This window comes from Neopelma chrysocephalum, unplaced genomic scaffold (genome assembly GCF_003984885.1).
Source record: "Neopelma chrysocephalum unplaced genomic scaffold, ASM398488v2 Primary Assembly neopelma1_100, whole genome shotgun sequence".
In the NCBI taxonomy this organism is placed as follows: Eukaryota; Metazoa; Chordata; class Aves; order Passeriformes; family Pipridae; genus Neopelma; species Neopelma chrysocephalum.
The window spans coordinates 3,857,487-3,877,706 of record NW_020897763.1 but is presented as its reverse complement, the minus strand read 5'-3'; the positions used below and the strand labels follow the sequence as shown (position 1 = coordinate 3,877,706).

Sequence of the window (20,220 nt, the reverse complement as noted above, 5' to 3'; positions counted from 1 at the left end):
GGGCTGAGAGAGTCCTGTAATTTGTGTATCCACATAACCCAACGATTATGTGCATTAGTGATAATTTAGTTATCAAAAAGCATAATTCCACAGTGACTGCAGTGTAGCAGTGGTGTGAGGGCAGCCCAGTGGTGCTGCTGCGTTCCTGATGCGCTGCAGGAACACGGATATTTGTAAGAGCTGTCGTGTGCCAGCCTGAGCACAGGGCCCTGGGTGGGCCCTGACCTGCTCTCTGGAGCATCTCCCATGGGGGCGAGTGCCGTGGGTCAGCCTCAGATCCTCACTGAATAATGGCAAGGCTGGACTGAGAACATGCTTTTTCTTTTTTTTTTCTTTTATTTTTTTTTATTTGAATCCCCCCCTGCCCTGCCCTCTGTGGTGGTGGCTGCCAGGCTGGAGGGAGAGCCAGGCTGTGCCCACTTCACCTGTCTGTCTTCCCCTGTGCAAAGGGCTCTGCTGACACCAAACACCTTTACACCAGCGTGGATCCCCTGGGAAGGATCCATCCCCTCAGTTATGGCCGGGTTGGATATGTTTGGCTCTCAGTTGCATTTCTCCAGCAGCCCAAAGGGTCCTGTGATTTATTGCTGCTCCAGGGGCCTCCAGCCTGTCAGAGGGATGGAAAGGGCTGTCAGCTGAGGGAGGATCTGACCTGTGCCAGGGGCTCTCCAGCTGCTGGTCAAGCAGTGGAGATTATCTGTGCAGGGGTGTTTGTGCTGGGGGAACAGCCAGTCCCAGCCCAGCCCCAGCAGAGACCAGGCTGGCTCTGCCCAGGGCGTTCTGCACCGACTCTGCTCAGGGTGAGCCTCTCCCCACTCTCATCCCCACAGCGCTCTGCTTCATTTCTCATGCCAAGCCCGAGCCTTCAGAGTCGGGTTTTATTTCCATCAGGCAATAATGCTCATTGCTGTCGTTAGCAGCTCGCACTCAAGCTGTTTGCTTTCTGATGCATTATCAACTTGACCTTCAGTTTCAATTTTTAGCAAAGCCTCACGTTGAAGCTTCGCGTCGCGGCGCAAAGCGTTTCTGCTCCAGGCACAGACCGACCTCCGACGACGACGGGGGAAGAAACTCACCCTGCAGATGGGTTATTCCTGCAGCTGGGGCTGGCCCTGGGCTACCACAGCAGACTGACCCGGCTGGCTGTTATATCTTTATTTATACATCTTTATATCTCTGTGCATACTGCACTCACTCTGGTGATGATGCTGTTGGCCCCTGGCGATTGCTGGTGGCTGCACTGGTGGCTGGAGAGTCCTTACTCACTGGAGTGCTGGTTTTTTGGGTGCCAGAATTGCAGACATGTTAAGACTGCAAAGGATGAGTGTTCTTCAGCCATTTCTGAGTGTTTTAAGTGCTCTCCCAAAGCATCCTGCTCCCAAAAAACATCCTGCATAGGCAGTGAGTGTCAGCTGGATTTCCATTGGGCACCAAGGTGCACAACAGGGCCAGCATCGAGGTGTCCCTGGTGTCCCCACCTTCAGCCCTTCTGTCCAGCACCTCCCCATGCCCCTGGCATCATTTAGGCAGTTGGACAGACCCATCTGCATCCCTTTGGCTCTGGGTGGTTGATGTCTCTGCTGTCACTGAGCTCTCAGAGATGAGGAATTGGATTGATGTTTATGTAACAGAGCTGGTGAGCACAGCGTGCTGTGCTGTGTGTTGGAATGTGCAGTGCTGGGTTTGTGAAGAGGGGAATATTTCCAGCCCAACACAGGACTCCTTAGTCATGTGTCTGGATCAATTTTACTGTCGTTTCCCCCCTCTATTGTTTTATCCTTCGCTGGGTTTTCTATATTTTTAGTTAAGAGCCTGATGTATGTTTATGATGCATTTGCTCATCCCCATGTGACATCCCTGGCTATCTCTTTCTGGTTTTAGCTGGGTTCATTACTTTTGGTTGATGCACCAGGATGTTGCCCCCAAAAAGCCACTCCCAGGTCTTAAGGCAGGAGGTTTGACCACAGCATATCGGTCTCACCACGTGTGGGAGCTTTGCCTCCATGAAGGCACAGATCTGTGTTCCTAATGACTTCTCCTTTAATGAGTTGGTTCCTGGAGGCTTTGAAGTCACAAGAATAATGAATCCTGGGGCAGGGGAACAGCCCATTGCTCCCAATTAAGACTCTGGGCTTGGGAATCTCGTGTGAAGGGCTGGGGTTAGGATGAGTGCCAGGGGTGGGCACGGGAGGTGCTGCTCACAGAAGGCCACTGCTGCCGGGCTGTGCAGAGCCCAGTCCCTCCTCAGGGTGCCCAGGACTGCTCGGGGTGCACGTCCTGGCAGGGGGAACATGCACATTGCTGTTCCCAGCTGGGCTGGGCCAGGTTCCCCTTACCCAGGTCCCTGCTCGCCCTGCAGCTCTGCGGGAACCCTGGCAGAACCCCCTGAGTGCTGGTGCAGTCAGTGCCAGCAAGAGCTAATGAGCCACCTGCAATCAGGAGGGGAACCCGGAGCGGCTGCACTCCCACTGAGCCATAATGGTGGAGATTAAACCCTGACCCGTGTTTGACAACAGTCCCCGGGGCCCTGGTGAGATCCCAGCGGGCTGGGGACGGTGCTGCTGGCAGGGACATGGCCAAGTGCCCGAGGATGGTGCAGGCAGCGTTTGAAGGGGAGGTTTGGAGATGGCTCAGGTTGGGTTTGAGGCTGTTTCTTGCTGCAGCTGCCCTCTGTCCTGTGCTGCCATCCGTCAGGGATCTCAACCAAGCATCCTCCAACCCGGAACCTGCCTCCAAACTGCCTCCAGCAGCTGGTTGTGGGTTGTTACCCCCATCTTGGAGGCTTTCCCCTCTGTTCCTGCTCCTCTTGGCCTTTTCCCAAAACTGGGGGCGGAAAGGGGCCCCCATCCCTGACCTCCTGCCTTCTCCTGGAGTCACATCACACCTCATCACGAGTCAGGGAGCAGTGCTGTGCCATCCTGCTGGAAGAGGGAGAGCGGTCGCCTCCTCCCCATCGCCTCCACCTCCTCACTTTGATTTCTTGCTTTAGAGGAGTGTTTTGACTAAATGGATTTTTGTGCGAAGACAGTGGGAGCATCGCTTGGCAAATCCCTTTCCACTGCGGTGCCAGGGGCTGTGAATAATGCAGGTGCTGAGAGACAGGGCTCCCCAAAACACTCAGCTCTGCCCGCCCCAGCCACTGCCTGCCGACCCCCCGCACCTCTTCCTTTTCATTATTAACTTTTCATTAATTGAGAAGATAAAAACATTAAATGGTGCTGTCAGCATCTGCTGCGGGAGCAAGGGTCTCCCAGGCCCCGCAGGCTCTTACCTGGAGGAGCTGCTTTCCTTGTTAGCTTGATTTAGTGGAGAAGCTGAGTAACGTGGTCATATCTGAATTGCCATCGATTTAGTCTCTTTTCTTGTTTATTTATGGGCTCATCTCCTCTGTCCCCCACTCGTTGCTGTCTCGGGGAAGTCCTGAGGCTGGGTTTGCTCTGGCCATGCTGGGAAGGGGCCGGGGGGCAGCTGCCACGTGGCTGGAGCCCCCCTGTCCCTGCCTGGCACACTCAGGAGTGCACACGAGTTCAGTGGCACGTGTCACAGTGGGGTTTGTGTCACGGTGTGGCCCTTCCTGCCCTCCCTGTGGTGGTGGTGCCAGGGGGCATCAGGGCTGTGCCTGTGCCAGCCCCACGCTGCCACACGTGTGCCACGCTCCTGCCTGGCTGCGCACAGCTTTTGGAAGGTTCTCCTCTCTGCAAACTGCTCTTTTTGTTGGGTTTTCTCCATTTATTGCTGTGGAAACTGTAATTGAGCTGCAGGGTGGCCCCTGGCAGCGTGCCCTGACCCCTGGGCTGGCCCGGGGCTGGGTGGTGACCGGGTGAGTGTCCCTGAGTGTCCCCGGGACATTCCCATCCTGCCGGCGCTGCCTGATGCCGCCGGTCTCGCCTGGCTGATCTGTCTGTCCGGGTGTCTGTTTATCCAACTCCCTCCTCTCCATCCATCTGGCTCCCCATATGGGAAACAAACAGCAAATTGGCCCAATTTCTTACCACAGGAAAAAAAAAACAACCCAGAAACCCCCTGAAAAGTGCCGGCCAGCAGGTTCAGGCTGGGGATGCTGTGCCCCCATCCCCACAGCCCCCCTTGCTGCCTGCTCAGCACCCAGCAGATCTCCCTTCTCTCCTTTTCTGGCTGCAAGGGGCCAAATTTTCAGTTTTCCTGCAGCCCCACATAGGGAGCAAACCTTCCCAGAGCCTGTCCCCATCCAGTCCTGCCCTGCTCCTCTCCAGGGCCATGCACTGGGAATCTCTCCCTGCCCTGAGTGCTAATTATGCCGACCTTTGCTTAATCTGGGATCTGTTAGTGGCAGGAGGCATCAGCCGTGTCATTTACTATGCAAATTAAGACCATCAATTACATCCAGAAGGTCCCACAATGTTTAATTTTCACTCTCATCTCCCTCTTTATTGGCATCTGCAGAAATGCAGGAGCAGGAGGGCTCTGGCTTTCCGGAGCTGGGAGCCCAGCAGCCATGTGTGTGGGCTCTTCCAGTTGCCAACTTCCCCCTTATCTCTTTTAATTTTAATTACCTGCTTTTGCAATGGCCCCTCAAAAAGCTGGGCTGAAGCTCAGCCGGAGCCGCAGGGATGGGAACAAAACCCTCTGCAGGGTCTGGCTGCTGCCTCGGGGTGAGGGGCTCATCTGCTTTTCCCACGGGCTGGTTTTGCCAGAGTTTGACCGTTCCATGTGCAGATCCTGGGCTGGGGAGGGGCTGGTGCTCGGAGCTGGAGCCCTGGGAAGTCGGGCTTTCCCGGGGGGACAGGAACTCCGGGGATGGGAACTCCAGGGGTGTCTCAGTGCCGGGGTCTCTCTGCCGCAGGCGGGGTCTGCGTGGCCCAGTCCGTGAAGATCCCGAGGGAGCCCAAACCGGGAGAGTTCGACAAGATCATCCGGCGCCTCCTGGAGACCTCCCACGCCCGGGCCGTCATCATCTTTGCCAACGAGGACGACATCAGGTGTGGAGGGGCCGGCCTGGCCGGGAGGGGGGCCTGGGGCAGGGGAGGACTGACGGGATGTGTCTGCAGTGGGGAGAGGGTGCCCCGTGAAGGGCGGCAGGGACACGGTCACGGCAGGGACATGGTCATGGCAGGGACCCACCAGAGCTGACCTCAGAGTGACCACCTGGCACGTCGTTGCCATCCAACCTGGCACGTCACTGCCATCCAGCCACAGCCACACGGAGCTGAACGGAGGGAAAATCCGCTTTCCCTTGGTTTTGGAAGCCGTGGCTGCCATGGCCCACTGCTTCCCAGCTGGACAGAGCTGGCCTGGGCAGGACCAGGCACTGGTTCTGCTTTGCTGTGCAGCCCCAGCCCCAGCAGGGCAGAGGAACAGGTCTGGGGCCGTGGCCACGCTCCGGGGTGATGAGCTGAGGGGATGAGCTGAGGGGATGAGCTGAGGTGATGAGCTGCTCTGCGGGTGAAGCAGCGTCTGTGGCTCTGTTGTTTATGGAGCAGAATGATTCACATGGAGCTACCCCTGATTTCCTAAGTGTCTAATTTATTAATCAGCAAACATTATGTAAATGTGGGTAAACTGTGAGTTTAAATCAGTTTACATCAGATGTGCAAACGCTCCCAGTTTCCTCTTTCCTTCCTGAATAGAAATGTCTGTGGAGCTGACATCAGGTGGGGGTGAGAGGGGAAGGGGGTTTACCTTGGTGGGTAAATGGCAGGTCCCGTTACCAAGAGTCTGGAAACAGTTACCCACCCAAATGGGACTGCAGACCTGGGCAGTGGGGTTCCAAACCACCTGGCTTTAGCCTGGGCATGGGGTCCTCCATAATCCTGATCCTCTTGCCAGCTTGAGCTGTGTGGAGCCTGGAAGATGGGGATCAGGGCCATGCTGCTGGGCAGGATGGACTGGGAAGGCAGTTGCTGGAATTCCTGCCTGGCTCAGACAGGGTATAAATCAGTGATGCCACAGGAATGTCCTGAGTTTGCCCCGGGGAGATCCTTCTCCCCACAGGGCCCGTGGGCAGCTGGAGGTGCTGCTCGTGCCTGGAGTGATCCGTGGGCTGTGCCCGCCCTGTTGGGATGTGCCCGGAGCTCGGAGCAGCCAGCAGAGCTCCCGCTGCACGCCTGCCTCTTCCCATCTTGTCTTCACTCTCTGCTGGATTTCTATGGGCTTTTTTTCCTTATTACGCATTTCAAACACCATCTGGACTTGAAATGATCAGCTCCGACGCGGGGGGTGAGTCACAACCTGCCTCTGCTCTGCGTGGGAAGACGGAGCTGCCCCGGGCCCGCTCCCAAACAGGACCCCCACGACCCCCGGGGGGACAGAGAGCCCTGGGAAGCAGAGCCTGGAGGGTCGGATCCAGGAACACTCCGCTCCATCCACCATGGAGAGTTTGTGACCTGCTGGCACCGGTGGGGTGGGCAGGGCTGTGTCTGACTGTCTGGCACGATGGGGGTGCTCAGCAGGACAGATCCTTCGGCATCTCCACCCCCAGGTGAGCCCAGCAGAGCCCACCTGAGCTCCGTCCTGGGCACTGTCAGAACTGGCTGTTCCTCTGCCATGGCTGGTGATGCTGAGGAGCTGGAGGCACAGGCTCTCCCTGCTGCTGCTGCTTTCCCTGCCTGCTGCAGCATAACCTGATTCTTTTTTTTTCTTTCTTAATGTTGGGTAATTAAGGGGAAATTCAATTACCAGTCAGCAAATATGCAAATGAGGTGGGAGAGGCAGCCCAGGCTATGGGGGCAGAGGGTGTGGGAGCTGAGTTGCACCATTCACTCCTGTCTATCCATATGCACCAGACTGTGCCTGGAGCCAACCGTGTGCCCGGAGCAGGATATGGCACCAGCGCTGTGCCCTGCCCCGTGCCAGCATCCCCATTCCCTGGGGACAGGCACAGAGCCGGTGCCCCAGCGCCTGCTGTTCTCTCCACAGAAGGGTGCTGGAGGCGGCCAAGAGGGCGAACCAGACGGGGCACTTCATCTGGATGGGCTCGGACAGCTGGGGCTCCAAAATCGCCCCGGTGCTGCACCTGGAGGAGGTGGCCGAGGGCTCCGTCACCATCCTGCCCAAGAGGGTCTCTGTCAGAGGTAGGGGCTGCGCTTGGTGGGACCCTCAGCAACCCCCTGGGTTGGCTGCTTGCCCTCAGGGCAGCCCCATAACTGCAGGGCTTGGCTGTGAAATTATCACGGAATTGCAGAATGGTTTGGGTTTGAAGGGACCTTAAAGAGCACCTGATTAGCTCTTGGTGAAGCCGTGTTGGCTGGCACCAATCCCCTCCTTATTTTCCGTGTGCCACGTTTTCCCTGCTCTTCCTTTCATCCCTTTGTGCCTAGAGAAGTGTTTCTTGCTGCCCTCAATGTCCCAAAAAGTCTCTGTGTTTTGGGTCTTCCCTGAGTGGGTTTTCCACTTGCAGCTCTGCCCAAGGGGTGCCTCGGACACAATCCCACCACACTCTGGTGTGTCCCCATCACCCAGGAAACCCCCCTTCCCCTCCGTCTGGGGAGTTCAGGGACGTGTTATGCATCTCTCTGTCATCCCAGGGATTCAGCCCCTGCATCCACTTCTCCCCGGGCAGGTTTCGACCGCTACTTCTCCAGCAGGACACTGGACAACAACCGCCGGAACATCTGGTTTGCTGAGTTCTGGGAGGACAATTTCCACTGCAAGCTGAGCCGGCACGCGCTGAGGAAAGGCAGCAGCATCAAGAAGTGCACCAGTAAGAGCTGCGGGGCTGCTGTGGGCGAGGGAGGGCTCGTGGGAGGGGTTGTGGTCCTGGTTGTGAGCGTGGTTGTTCCTGAGTGAACATCAAAGCCGGGTGGGGATCCCTGCAGAGCCCAATTCCAGGTCCCCGACCCCCTCCTCAAAACCCCCCCCGTGCATTCTCAGCTATTTCCAGCCAAAAGAGGCTTTGGGGACGAATGCAGTAAACAAGGCAGTGGGGATCTGTCTTGCTGACAGCGCTGCTGTCAGGTGATGGTTGGAGGCTCGAGGAGGTGACATGTTTACTGAGAGATGGGAGAGATTTACTGCCTGCCTGGCACTGGCTGAAGACAGATAACGACGTCGGGCTGCGACGTGGCAGGACTTGGGGACATTTGCACGTCCCTCCGTCCCCTTGGGAGGGACGTCTGTGGGAGCCATGGGATGGAGCTGGCTGTGCCTGGGAAGTTTATCATTAAGGGAGTTTTTTCCCCCCGCTGTCACCACTGAGGATGAGTGGGATGGTGCTCCTACATCCTTGTCCTTGCCGGTGTTCCCCAAAATGTTCATCTGATGATCTGGGCAGTCTCGTGGCTAATGCACAGGCGTGAGCTGGGTAAGCAGCAAGGGCATGCAAGGAAACTGGCCCATGGCCATGGCCTTGGGTAGCCAAGAGCTCCTCATCCTTCCTGAGTGCATCACAAACCCCTCAGCACCGGGAGATGCACGAGCAGATCCTAAGAACACTGATCTTCTCATCTTCACAGCGATGTAGCTTTTAAACGGGTGATATTTCAGGGCCAAGGTGTCAGTGGAGGCAGCTGAAGCCATGACGTGGCAAATGTCCTAGGAACTGTCTTTAAATTATCTGAACTTGTCAGCAAATAAACCATCTCCTGAGTGTTTGCTTGGCAGATAGAGCAGGGAACTAACACTTGGTGAAGCAAATCACCTGCCCGTGCAGATCCCTGAGCTCCTGCCTTGCAGGGCTGATGCAAATGGCCCATTTGGGGCTGTTTCCTTCAGGTTTGGGTAGAGCCCAATTTGCCCAGAGAAGTGCCAGCCTTTCTTGTTTATTACACCCCAAAAACCAGACTGAGGCATCCCACCCTGAGCAGGACAGCTTGTGGCTCCCATTCCTGTATGGAAGGTCTGGGAGGAAGGTGAGGGGAGAGGACTGGGGGGATGGAATCCTGATGGCAACTGCCTACGTTACCCCCGAGAGCAGCCCTAGCACCCATCATTTGTTTGCCATGAGCACCCCTTGTGGGGGAACCATCCCTGCTCCTGGATGGGCTCACCCAGCCCAGAAACACGGCCACGGGTGCTGGGTGCTGCCACCAGCTCCCATGAGATTTGGAGATTCTCCATGCCCAGCTCCCTGGAGCAGCACTGGGAGTGACTTTGATGAACTCCTGCCAAAAGCCAGCACTGGTGGTGTGATGGGAATTGATGCAAATCCCTTCTCATCCGCCGCTGGAGAAGGGATCTGCATCCCTCCTCCGAGGGGGCCTCGTCACGCACTTGAAAATTAATTACCAGCCCTGTAGAAGGATGCACGACCCCGCTATTATAATCAGCAGGTCACATCCCTTTCCTGGCCCTAATCTATTCGAGTTTGGCAGAGATTTATTGTCTCCATGTTGGGAACAAGCCTCAGCTGTCTGCTCCACATCTCCCCTCTGTGCACCAGCCTAATTCCCGTCTCGAAAGAGCATCTGGGGCCTGGGGCAAGGTGCCACAGACGGACAGACAGCCAGCCCCAGGGATGTTTCCTTATCTGCAATGCTCAGCCTTGGCACCAGATCCAGCTTTCCCACAGCCCCAGGCTGATGCTGGCTGCGGGGCACAGGGATGTGTGGGATGAAAATCCAGCCTCCACAGCCTGTGTTATTGCAGTGGGTTGGATTTGGGGACCTCTGTGGGATTCAGCTGGCTGCTGGGAAGCAAAGTAGCTGTCAGGGACCAGCCCCGGGTCCTTTGTGTCCCCTGGGCACAGTGCTGGGGGTGATGGCAGGGCTGGGACATGCCTGTGGGCTCAGCTCCCCTGGACAGTCTATTACATCCCTTCCTTTAATGGGTAATTATCTTGACAAGACAGAGTGGCTTGTCTGCACCTTTGGAGATGAATGTGGGGAAGGGCTCAAAGTTGAGGGAGAAGATTAATGGCTCCTGTCAATAATGTGGAAGGAGGGATCACCTGGCAGGGTTTGCATGAGTAATCTCCACGTTCCAAAAGTGTTTTTGTAACTTTGAAGGATGGGCTATGAATTCACCTCCCCGATATCATCTTTTCCTGTCGGTCAGCTCGTTATCAACTCGCTTTAGTGTCATGTCAGTGGCACGTGTCACCTCATCCTGGCACAGGGACCTCCAGCACAGTTCGTGGGCCGTCCCCTCTCAGTGAGGTTTGCTCTGCACCCAGAGCCAGCTTCACCCACCCTCCCACAGCAGGGATGGAGGGGATCAGCACCCAATGCTTGCTTGTGCCTTTCTGTCCCAGAAAGTGAGTGCCTGGTCCCCTGTGGCCCCCGTGAACCCCACCTTACATCAGGGCACATCCCAGCACGGCGGAGCCAGAGTTAATTCTGGACACCCTACAGGGCTTTCCAGGCTGTGCTGCCCCTCTGGAGGAGGGAGGCTGTGCCCTCAGCTCTCTGACAAACCCTCCCTCCTGTTGGTTGTGGCTGGAGGAGCTGGGGGGTGCCTGGCTGTGCTGTGGAGGTGGTGATGGGGGGGCAGAGGCCGAGGCTCTCCGTGGCAGTGCCCCCTGGGAGATGCTCTCTGGGCTGTAATTAACAGCGTGTTACATTAAGTGGTGTCTTCTGCTAAGTGATTAACATGTTTCTGGTCCCATTAAGGGCAGTTATGGTAGGGATGAAGGCAGCTGTCACCGGTAATTGCCAGATCCTTGCAGGATCCTGTGAGCTGGGAAGGCTGTGGGGTCAGCGAGGCCAGAGGGTGGCAGGGGGTGACGAGGGGAGAAGGGGGACAGGAGGCTTTGGGAGTGAGATGGAGGACACACAGACAGGGGTGGATGCTGCCTGGGCATTCCTTGACACCACTGATAGAGACTGAGCCTGTGGGAGCTCCCGGGAGATGAAGGAGGTCAGTGCATGGGGGTGAGGGTGGGACGTCAGTCACAGCCCAGTCTGCATCCCTCTTGGGGACCTGAGAGCGTGAGGACGGCCCGTGGCACTGGGATGTGACACCCCAAGGGCTCTTGGTAGCACAGCAGGGTGGCAGCACCCACATTTTCAGGACTATGTTACAGGGAGGTTGGTTGGGTATTTCCCCAGTGAACGTTTTTTGGTTGCACATCACCCGAGTTTTCGGTTTTGGGAACGGGGTTGGAGTTTCCAGCTGCTCCAGTCCAGGGTGGGCCTGTTTGCAAGGCATTGGGTGCAGCAGACACATCCCCGGGGGGTGGCTGGGGCGCAGGGAGATGGAACCTGCTTCCCCCTGTCCCTGCAGATCGGGAGAGGATCGGGCAGGACTCCCTGTACGAGCAGGAGGGGAAGGTGCAGTTTGTCATCGACGCCGTGTACGCCATGGGACACGCCCTGCACAACATGCACAAGAACCTGTGCCCCGGCAAGGTGGGGCTGTGCCCCAGGATGGACCCGGTGGACGGGGTGGAGCTGCTCAAGTACATCCGCAACGTCAACTTCTCAGGTCTGTCGTGCCCGGGGCGGGAGCGGCCCCAGGGGATGGGTGTCCCTGCCTGTCCCCCACTGAGGGTCACACAGCAGCACCCACAATTTAATCAAGTTGCCATTTGGCACCCACTGTGCTGTGAATGAGGGGGCAGAGACGAGGCAGTTCCACAGCAGATCAGCAGATGAGGAGGTCTGAGCTTCCACATCTCCTGGGAGCCTTTGGGGTGTAACCCAGCACCAATCCTGCCCTCACCCAGGCGTCCTGCCTGGGCTCTCCCCTTGCCTGCTCCCCCCACCACCTCCTTTCCTCCTGCCTGGCAGAGGTCCCACTGAATCCTGCTGCTCTGCCCTTGTCTGTCTCAGATCTCCTCTGGAAATGCCGTTTTTCCCCTCCTGTATCTCCTTAATAAACATTTTCTGTCTTGTCCCCTTATTACTTCTATTTATCTCCACCCTGTGATCTCCTCCACAGTGTCTCTTCTATTTACTTTTCCCTCTTGCTTGATTTTTCACTTTCTTCCTTTCATTAGTGTTTATCTGCAGACTTCACTTGATTTAACTTTAAAGCTGCTTTTCCCTCTTTTTTAAAATAAGCAGCGAGGGGGGGGAGTATCAAACCAGAGCCCCCTTGGACCCCATCCCCAGGACTCCCCATGCTGGGGGTGCTGGGGGTGCTGAGCCCCCCCTGTCCCACAGGCATTGCTGGGACTCCCGTGACATTCAATGAGAATGGAGATGCACCAGGGCGTTATGACATCTACCAGTACCAGATCAGGAACTCCACCCCTGAGTACAAAGTCATCGGGCAGTGGACAGACCACCTGCACCTCAAGGTAAGGGCTCTCTGGTGCTGCAGTGGGGCCGTGGACAGGCTGTGCTGAGGGGAGGCCCTGCAGGTTTCTCTTCTCCCCAGGCAGGGTCTGCGAGCCTGGGAGCCCACGGGTGCAAAGTCAGGCAGACAGACACGGGGGGGTCAGAGGGGAGGGTGTGCTGCAAGCACACACTTGTGCTTCAGCTGGGGGGGTTCCACCAGCATGTGTGACCATCCCCAGGGGCTCCGGGCATCGGGCAGGAAAGAGAAGCTGTGACAGAGCAGAAGGGGTTTTCTCGGAGAAGGAGGGACTTTGGTTTGGGTTTCTGATGTTGAATTTTCCCAAAAGGCCAGTGGAGAGCTTCATCACCACTCTATCCCCATGCCAGGCTGGGCTGGGACCCTTTGTAGGATGCGCTGATGGGGCGAGGGGCTGGATCTGGGCAGCACTGCTGTGAGCAGAGCAGGGCATCCATCCCCTGTGCCCCGGGGGTGCCTGGCTGAGGCTGGAGTGCCATCAGCAGGGCTGGTGCCGTGTTCCCCACAGGTTGAGAACATGCTGTGGCCGGGGGGTGGGACCCAGCTCCCCAGCTCCATCTGCAGCCTGCCCTGCAAGCCGGGCGAGAGGAAGAAGCTGGTGAAGGGCATTCCCTGCTGCTGGCACTGCGAGCGCTGCGACGGGTACCAGTACCAGCTGGACGAGTTCCACTGCAAGCGCTGCCACTTCAACGAGCGGCCCAACGAGAACCACACCAGCTGCACCCCCATCCCCATCATCAAGCTGGAGTGGAGCTCGCCCTGGGCCGTGGTGCCCGTCTTCATCGCCATCGTGGGCATCATCGCCACCCTCTTCGTGGTGATCACCTTCGTGCGCTACAACGACACGCCCATCGTCAAGGCGTCGGGGCGGGAGCTGAGCTACGTCCTGCTGACAGGGATCTTCCTCTGCTACGCCACCACCTTCCTCATGATCGCCGAGCCCGACCTGAGCACCTGCTCCTTGCGGCGCATCTTCCTGGGGCTGGGCATGAGCATCAGCTACGCCGCGCTGCTCACCAAGACCAACCGCATCTACCGCATCTTCGAGCAGGGCAAGAAGTCGGTGAGTGCCCCCCGGTTCATCAGCCCCGCCTCCCAGCTGGTCATCACCTTCAGCCTCATCTCGCTGCAGCTCGTCGGCGTCTGCATCTGGTTCATCGTGGACCCGTCCCACTCTGTCATTGACTACGAGGACCAGCGGACTACAAACCCCCACTTTGCCCGGGGCATCCTCAAATGTGACATTTCGGACCTGTCCCTCATCTGTTTGCTCGGGTACAGCATGCTCCTCATGGTCACCTGCACTGTCTATGCTATTAAGACCCGTGGGGTCCCGGAGACCTTTAACGAAGCCAAACCCATCGGGTTCACCATGTACACTACTTGCATTGTGTGGTTAGCCTTCATCCCGATATTTTTTGGGACGTCACAGTCGGCGGAGAAGGTAAGGGAGGAGGGGAGAGGCCTGGCTGGTGTCTGGTGGGCTGTGAGGAGCAGGGCTGAGAGAGGCTGTCATCTCCTCAGGTTGCTTCCCTTGGCCCAGCCAGCATGGGAATTGGGGTGGGAAGAGCTCTGTTGACCCCTCTCCGGATGGGAGCAGTGGCAGCACAGGATGCTGCTGTGTGGGAGGGGAGGATGAGTCCCGATGGCAGATTCAGGTCCCCAGTGTCATGAGCACTTTTTCTGCATGGAAAGGGACCAAGTGCTGCCCAGCAGGTGCCTTTCCCCAGCACTGAGTTCCCATGGGACTGAGGCCAGCCCGGATGAGGCTCCGTGCTCAAGTGCGAGGGATTAAGAACAAAGAATAAAAATCTCATGAATGAGCCCCAAATCCTTTTGCTCGCCAGCCAAAACAGGAATCATCTCGTTTCTGTCAAATGCAAACAGCTCCCGCCTGCCAGCCCAGAGCTGCTCTGACAAACAAATCTTGGAGTTGCTGTTCCCTGGAATTCCCCGGGGTGACCCACCATCCGGATCCCCCTCTGGACCCCCCGAGTGTCCCCATGGTGCTGAGCTGCTGACGCCGTGGCTTTTGGGAACACCCATTGCCAAGGGCTGGGGGTGGTTTGCTGAGGGACCTTTTGCTGAACTGACTCTGCTCAGAGCATCCAGCCTCAGCACTCGAGGAGGCCGAGCCTGCCCAGCCAGCTCTAACCTTGGCTCAACCAAAAACTCTCACCAAGCCGGTGCTGGCTGGAAGTGTGAAGGAGAATTAAAGGAAATAAATGGAGCCTTTTGCAGCATTTCCATTTTGATGAGATGGCAGGGGAGATACTAACAAGAAAGCAGGTTTTTTAAGAAATTATTGCAAAACAAAAGCTCCCTGAAAGCCTCCTTAATGTGCTCGGCATACTGTGGGTAATAAAGATGGAAATGATAATGATTGTAGATTATGCGCAAGGTTGCTCACCTCTTCACTGCAGCTTGTCACGGGATAATTTAGGGCTGCCGAACGCTGCCTGTCAGGCAGCAGCTCCACAATAGTCTGTGCCTCTCGTTGGGGGTTGTAATGCACAGGGCTGCTCTGTTATTAGGCTGCTAACAAGCTGATTAGAGGCGGAAAAAGTGATGTTCCCAACTCCCCTTGGACCGGAGCTCTGTCTCGCAGCCTTCAGTCTGCCGAGCGATCCCTGGAGGGGTTTTGCTGTTCCAGCTGGTGCTGGGCTGTGGGATTGGGCTCTGAGTGTCCCGGCTGCCAGGACCAAGGGCCTGTTGGGCTCCATGGAGCATCTGCACACCCGGGAACAGCAGAGCCAGGAGCATGGGCCGGGCTGTTGTTCTCCCCTGAGAGCACAGCTGGAGTCCTGAGGATGCCACGGGGCAGACCTGCACCCCAGACCCACCCCAGACGGCTGCCACCCCTGCCCAGACCCCAGCTGAGGCTGCAGCCGAGGCCTCGTGGTCTGGAGGAGTCAGATAATAATAATCTCCACTTTTATTTTAATTCGCTTTACCTCGTGCCCACAACTTTGCATGGAGGTGGCATATTACTGTAACAAGTCCCCCAAGCCTTCTCTGAAAAGAACCTCTTATCCCCGGCGATCCCGGCGGATTACAGAAATAGCAATAACAGAGGATCTAAAGAAAGAGACAATTTCCTGCGCTGATAAGGCGGCAGCGGAACAGTGGAGTCATTGTCTGCTTCCCTGTTTATCACATTTGCTTTCAGCTGAGGGAAAAGAGGGAGAGGGAAAGAATGAGAGGGACTGTCCAGTGGTGTCGGTGTGCTGGAGGAGGGCTGAGCAGATCTGCCTTTCCCCAGCAGCCACCACGGTGCAAAATCCCTTGTAGCGGGCCCAGGCATGGATTTGGGGTGGGGGGAGTTCCCAATTAACGCAGAGATTTGCTGTGGGGTGAGCACAAGCTGTGCAGGGGCTGTGCCTTGAGCCCAGGCTGCTCCCTCAGGCAGGACAGGATCATCCAGCCCTGGGCAAGGGCTGAGCACAGCTCTGGGCTGGGGGGCTCCTGCGGGGTCACTTCAGGTTGCTGCAGTCCCTGGATGCACTGTCATGGTCCTGAGTCAGAGATGGCTCTGCTCTTTGATCCTGCCCACGAGGCAGCAGTTGCTGCTGGGCCAGGAGCTGGAACTTCCTCAACAGCCACAGCACACACCTCTGAGGGCTCCGGAGAAAGCTCAAGTCTTGTTAACGGAGGGGCGAAGTGGGGTTCTGGGCTGGAAACCAATTAAGAGAGTAGGAACTGCACTAGTGAGAAATGGTCAATTTTTGCAGTGGCCAAAGGTTAACTGAGCAGAGCTCCACGGCTGTGTTGAAGCTTCAGGCTAAAAATACTCCTCTCTGAGCTGCTGGGGTTTGGTGTGGTGAGACTCGGCTGCGGGGCCGGCGTGGGCTGCGGGACACGGGGCTGTGCTGGCACAGCCATCCCCGGGGTGGGGGTCACCACGGTGGCCCTGTGAGACCCCACAAGTGTTGCAGGAGGTAAAGAGGTGGGGGGAGCGTGGGGAGCTGGAGCTGGTGCCAGTGGGAGCGTGGGCAGAGGGGAGTCCCTGGTGCTGGGGGAGCCCCGGCCCCGGAGCACACAGAGGTGTCTGAGCTCAGCTCAGCTGCTCTCCCTCCCTGCTCAAACGCCCCCGAGGCACAGGGGGGAGTTGCTGCAGAGGCACAAAAACTGGAGATTGCTGGAGTGAGGCTGCTTGGAAAGGCGTTGCTGAGGAGCAGGAGGGGGCCTGGGAGATGAGGGGTGCTGAGCCATGTCCCACCAGGGTCACGCTGTGCTGGGCAGAGTTGTGCTGGTTCCCAGGCTGGGGTTGGGGTGCCTGGAGTTGAGGTCCCAGTGCTGCCCTTGTTCCTGGCCAGTCCAGGACACTTGCAGCAGAGTCTGGAGAGTTGGAGTGAAAAAAAAGAGGAAGAAAGAAAAAAGTGCACATATTCTGGCACAGAGATATGTTTTGACTTTGCTTGATGAAATGACATTTTTATTTCCAAAAACTGCCTAGAGAGAGAAGGTGGAACAAACAAACCAGTGCATGTGACAGCAGGAGGTTTTATTCTGGGGACAAACCAAAGTTTTCTGTTGACTCAGAACAAGCTTTGTGGCATTTTCCCTTCAGGGCTGAGTTGGAACAATCTGGGTCATGTGTTAATTTGCTTTGCACAGTCACAGCTGGGACCTGTGGGTCCTGGGGGGTCTGACAGCCCTGCCTGGGAATGGGTGTCTCCCACCAGCTCTCACTCTTGGCATGGAACAGCCCCAGGGAGCCGTGCAGAGCCCCTTCCTCAGCATCTGCCCTCCACCACCTTTCTGCTCTATTGACTCCAGAAACTGAGCCCCCAGGGCAAGTGTGTGGCCCTGGAGAGATGGGGACCCCCTGCCCTGGCTGCTGCTGCAGTCCCTGGGCTTCCCTGGCTCCTCCAGGTTGTGCCTCCTCACACGGCATCAAATCCCACGTGGGAAACACCTGCAGGACAATCCCTGGACACTGTGCTGTGCCAGAGTCAGGGGCGAAGGTCAGGGACTGCTTTAAAGCTCCTAAACCCTTGTCAGCACCCTGCAAAGGTGCAAAGGGGTGTGCAAAGGCACCTGGAGACCCAGAGCCCCCTCCCTGCTCAGCCCCAGTGGCCCAGCACATGAGCTGTGCGGAGGAGAGGGTGCAGGAGAGGATGCAGGAGAGGATGCAGGAGAGGATGCTGGGGAGGATGGAGCCCCGTGTCAGATGCTGATGGAGCAGGGATGCCCGTGGAGCAGGGACTTGCCCTCCTGGCCACCCCGGGAGATGGGACGGGCAGAGGGAGGGGGTCTCTTCCTCCTCCAGGTTGCCACCTGCTTCAGATGCCCCCGGCTTGTGAGGAGCCTGCCAAACGCTCTCCATAGAAAAATGGATTATTCTACAGTCAGATTAATGGGCTTTCATTTTGCAAAACATCTGTCACTGTTAGTCCTGGACAGTGAGCGTGAAATTAGTTTTGACTGCAAAAAGGCAGTGTCGGTGTGTAATATGTGACTTACATGACAAGGGCCCAGGAGCCAGCTGGGGAATGGGAACTACCTGTTGAAGGGGGATGGGGCACGAGGGTGCCCTGGGAGGGGGTGTCCTTGCTGTGCCCACCACCAGCGTCGGAGCTCCTGCCCTGCAGCTGGTGGAGCATCCAGCCTAATGTTAAAGACCCAGGAGTGCCAACATTTCCAGCACTGCCTCCCCACTCAGTTTATTTAACTCCCAACTTTTCCATGTTCCCCCGTTTCCTCCTTTCCCAGCTGACCCTTCTGGATCCCACAGAGCTTGTTGGGGGGGTTGTCTCAGCTCGTGCCCTTGTGTCTTGCAGATGTACATCCAGACCACGACGCTCACCATCTCGGTGAGTCTGAGTGCCTCGGTGTCCCTGGGCATGCTCTACATGCCCAAGGTGTACATCATCCTCTTCCACCCGGAGCAGAACGTCCCCAAGCGCAAGCGGAGCCTCAAGGCCGTGGTGACGGCGGCCACCATGTCCAACAAGTTCTCCCAGAAGGGAGGGTTCCGCCCCAACGGAGAGGCCAAGTCGGAGCTCTGCGAAAACCTGGAAACACAAGGTGAGGTGGCTCCCGGGGGGACTCGCAGCAGGATCCTCTGGGGATGGCAGGAGCTGGGAGAGAGAGAGCTGAGTCTCTGCTGTGCCCTGTCTCTCATGGGGATGTGGGAGCTTGGAGTGAGCAGAGCTGGCAGGGAGCTCCTGGGTGTGCCAGGCAGGGAGCAGGCAGGGCAGCAGCACTGGGGGCAGGAGGCACAGGGGGGATGTCGGTGCAGCACCGAGGGGACATTTTTCACTCTGTCACTGGCGGGTCACGTATCCTTAAATAAACAACAGAATAAATAATTCACAGGGCTTTGATACGGGCAGATCGGCCACGAAAACATCGCAGCTAACAAATAGCTCTGTCAGCTCCAATTTCTTCTGCTCTATCTAATTGTTATCTGGGAGCACCAGTTGGAAACCTGCAGCAAGGTTCGATTGCCAGCGAGGCACCATGAGCTGCCAGGTGTCCCCTCTGTGCGGTGCCATGGGAGGGCTCCAGAGGGGACACGTCTGTGCTGCTCAGGGGGTCCTGGGCTCTGCCATCTGTGCCAGCACTGCCCGTGTCCCTGGCTGGAGGGTGTCCGTGTGCCCACTGAGCCCTGTGGTGCCTTGGGACCTCATGGGGGCATCTCCACAGGGCATCGTGCCCCACTGAGGGCAGGACCCCAAATTGTGCCTTGCAGGGCTGTGACAAGATGAGCTTTGGGAACATGGGGCACCTGTGGTCTGTCTAAGGGGAGCCCGAGAGCACATTCCCATGGCTCGTGCCACATCCTGGGTCACTCTTTGGGGTGAACTGTCCTTAGAGAGCACCCAGAGGCTGCCCTGGGGCTCAGCCCCTCTGCCACGGCTCCGTGCCCTCCCAGGGAAGGATCCATGTGCTGGTGCTGGCTGGATCCAGGAGCAAACCCCGTTCACATCCCTGCCGGCATCGGATGGGTCGGGGGGTGGGACGGGAGCCAGAAGGGGAGGGTGGACTCTGTCAATGATCCATGTGAGTTCTGTCTCTCCTTCCAGCACTGGCCACCAAACAGACCTACGTCAGCTACAGCAACCACGCCATTTAGCTCCGGGGACTGCGGGAGCCACGGCCGGAGGGAGCGGAACCGCTCCTGGCAGGACCCTGGAGGGGAGGTGGCAGCCTGGGGAAACGCTCCCGGGGGGCCACTGGGGCAGAGCTCCCGGGCAAACGGCCATCAAACAGCAGCAAAAAATCCATCCAGAACCAACAGAACCATTCCACGGCCACGGGATCGGTGCATGGCTCCCGCAGGGAGCGGGGGGACGGAGAGCAGGGAAGAGGTGACCAACTTCCGCAAGTCTTTGGGTTTATTTTCTGTATTTTGGCAAAAAAAAAAAAAAAAGGAGACCCGACATTTTCCCTTTTCTGGAATTTGTGAGATTGTTTGTGGTTGTGCAGAACCTTCTGTTTTCTTTTTCTTTTTTTTGTTTGATCCTCCCTTTTATTTTGTTCTTGTCTTCCTCCATCCCTCTTCACTCTCTCCCCCATATCCTACCAAATTCTATATGTTGCAAAAAGGAAAAATAAATAAAAATACATAAAATTTACATAAAAAACAGACAACAAAATAAAATAAAATAAAACCTAGACTGTGTTCAAAGTGCTGATTTCTATAGGTGGTTCCTTAATGTATGTGATGACCATATGGATTGAAATACGTCTGCTTTATGTACTGACCAGTCAAAAAACAAAAACACACAAAAAAAACAAAGTTCAGTGCCTGGATGTTTATGAATTATTCGATGACTGTGTAGAGCATGATCATTTTTATACAAGGAGATTTCTAATAAAAGACCCTGGTTTTGCACTCGGTGTTTGCTGTCTCTTGGTGACTTGGTTTCAGGAGGTGACTTGGTTTGGGCTGACAGGGAAGGTTTTGGGTGGCCAAGAGCTCTGAGAGAGCAGGGGGCTCGGTGTCCTTCCTCTCCAGGCATCCCTGCTGCAAAGGGGTCCCTCTGGGAGGGGATGGGGCAGGGAGAGGGGAGCTCAGCATGTCCCTGGCATGGGGCACTG

The 20,220-nt window shown here is 56.8% G+C and overlaps 1 protein-coding gene across 4 annotated transcripts in view; it reads left to right on the top strand.

Moving 5' to 3' along the window:
* Positions 1-20,019, top strand: part of GRM4 (glutamate metabotropic receptor 4) — a 35,277-nt gene extending 15,258 nt beyond the window's left edge. For all 4 annotated transcript variants that reach the window (XM_027695156.1, XM_027695158.1, XM_027695157.1 and 1 more), the window contains 8 exons: positions 4,823-4,958; positions 6,895-7,049; positions 7,538-7,678; positions 11,137-11,337; positions 12,018-12,154; positions 12,680-13,615; positions 17,955-18,201; positions 19,203-20,019. In XM_027695156.1, coding sequence (XP_027550957.1) covers positions 4,823-4,958; positions 6,895-7,049; positions 7,538-7,678; positions 11,137-11,337; positions 12,018-12,154; positions 12,680-13,615; positions 17,955-18,201; positions 19,203-19,252 — 2,003 coding nt within the window. In that variant the 3' untranslated portion in view covers positions 19,253-20,019. The remainder of the gene's footprint in view (positions 1-4,822; positions 4,959-6,894; positions 7,050-7,537; positions 7,679-11,136; positions 11,338-12,017; positions 12,155-12,679; positions 13,616-17,954; positions 18,202-19,202) is intronic.
* The last annotated feature ends 201 nt before the right edge of the window (positions 20,020-20,220 follow it).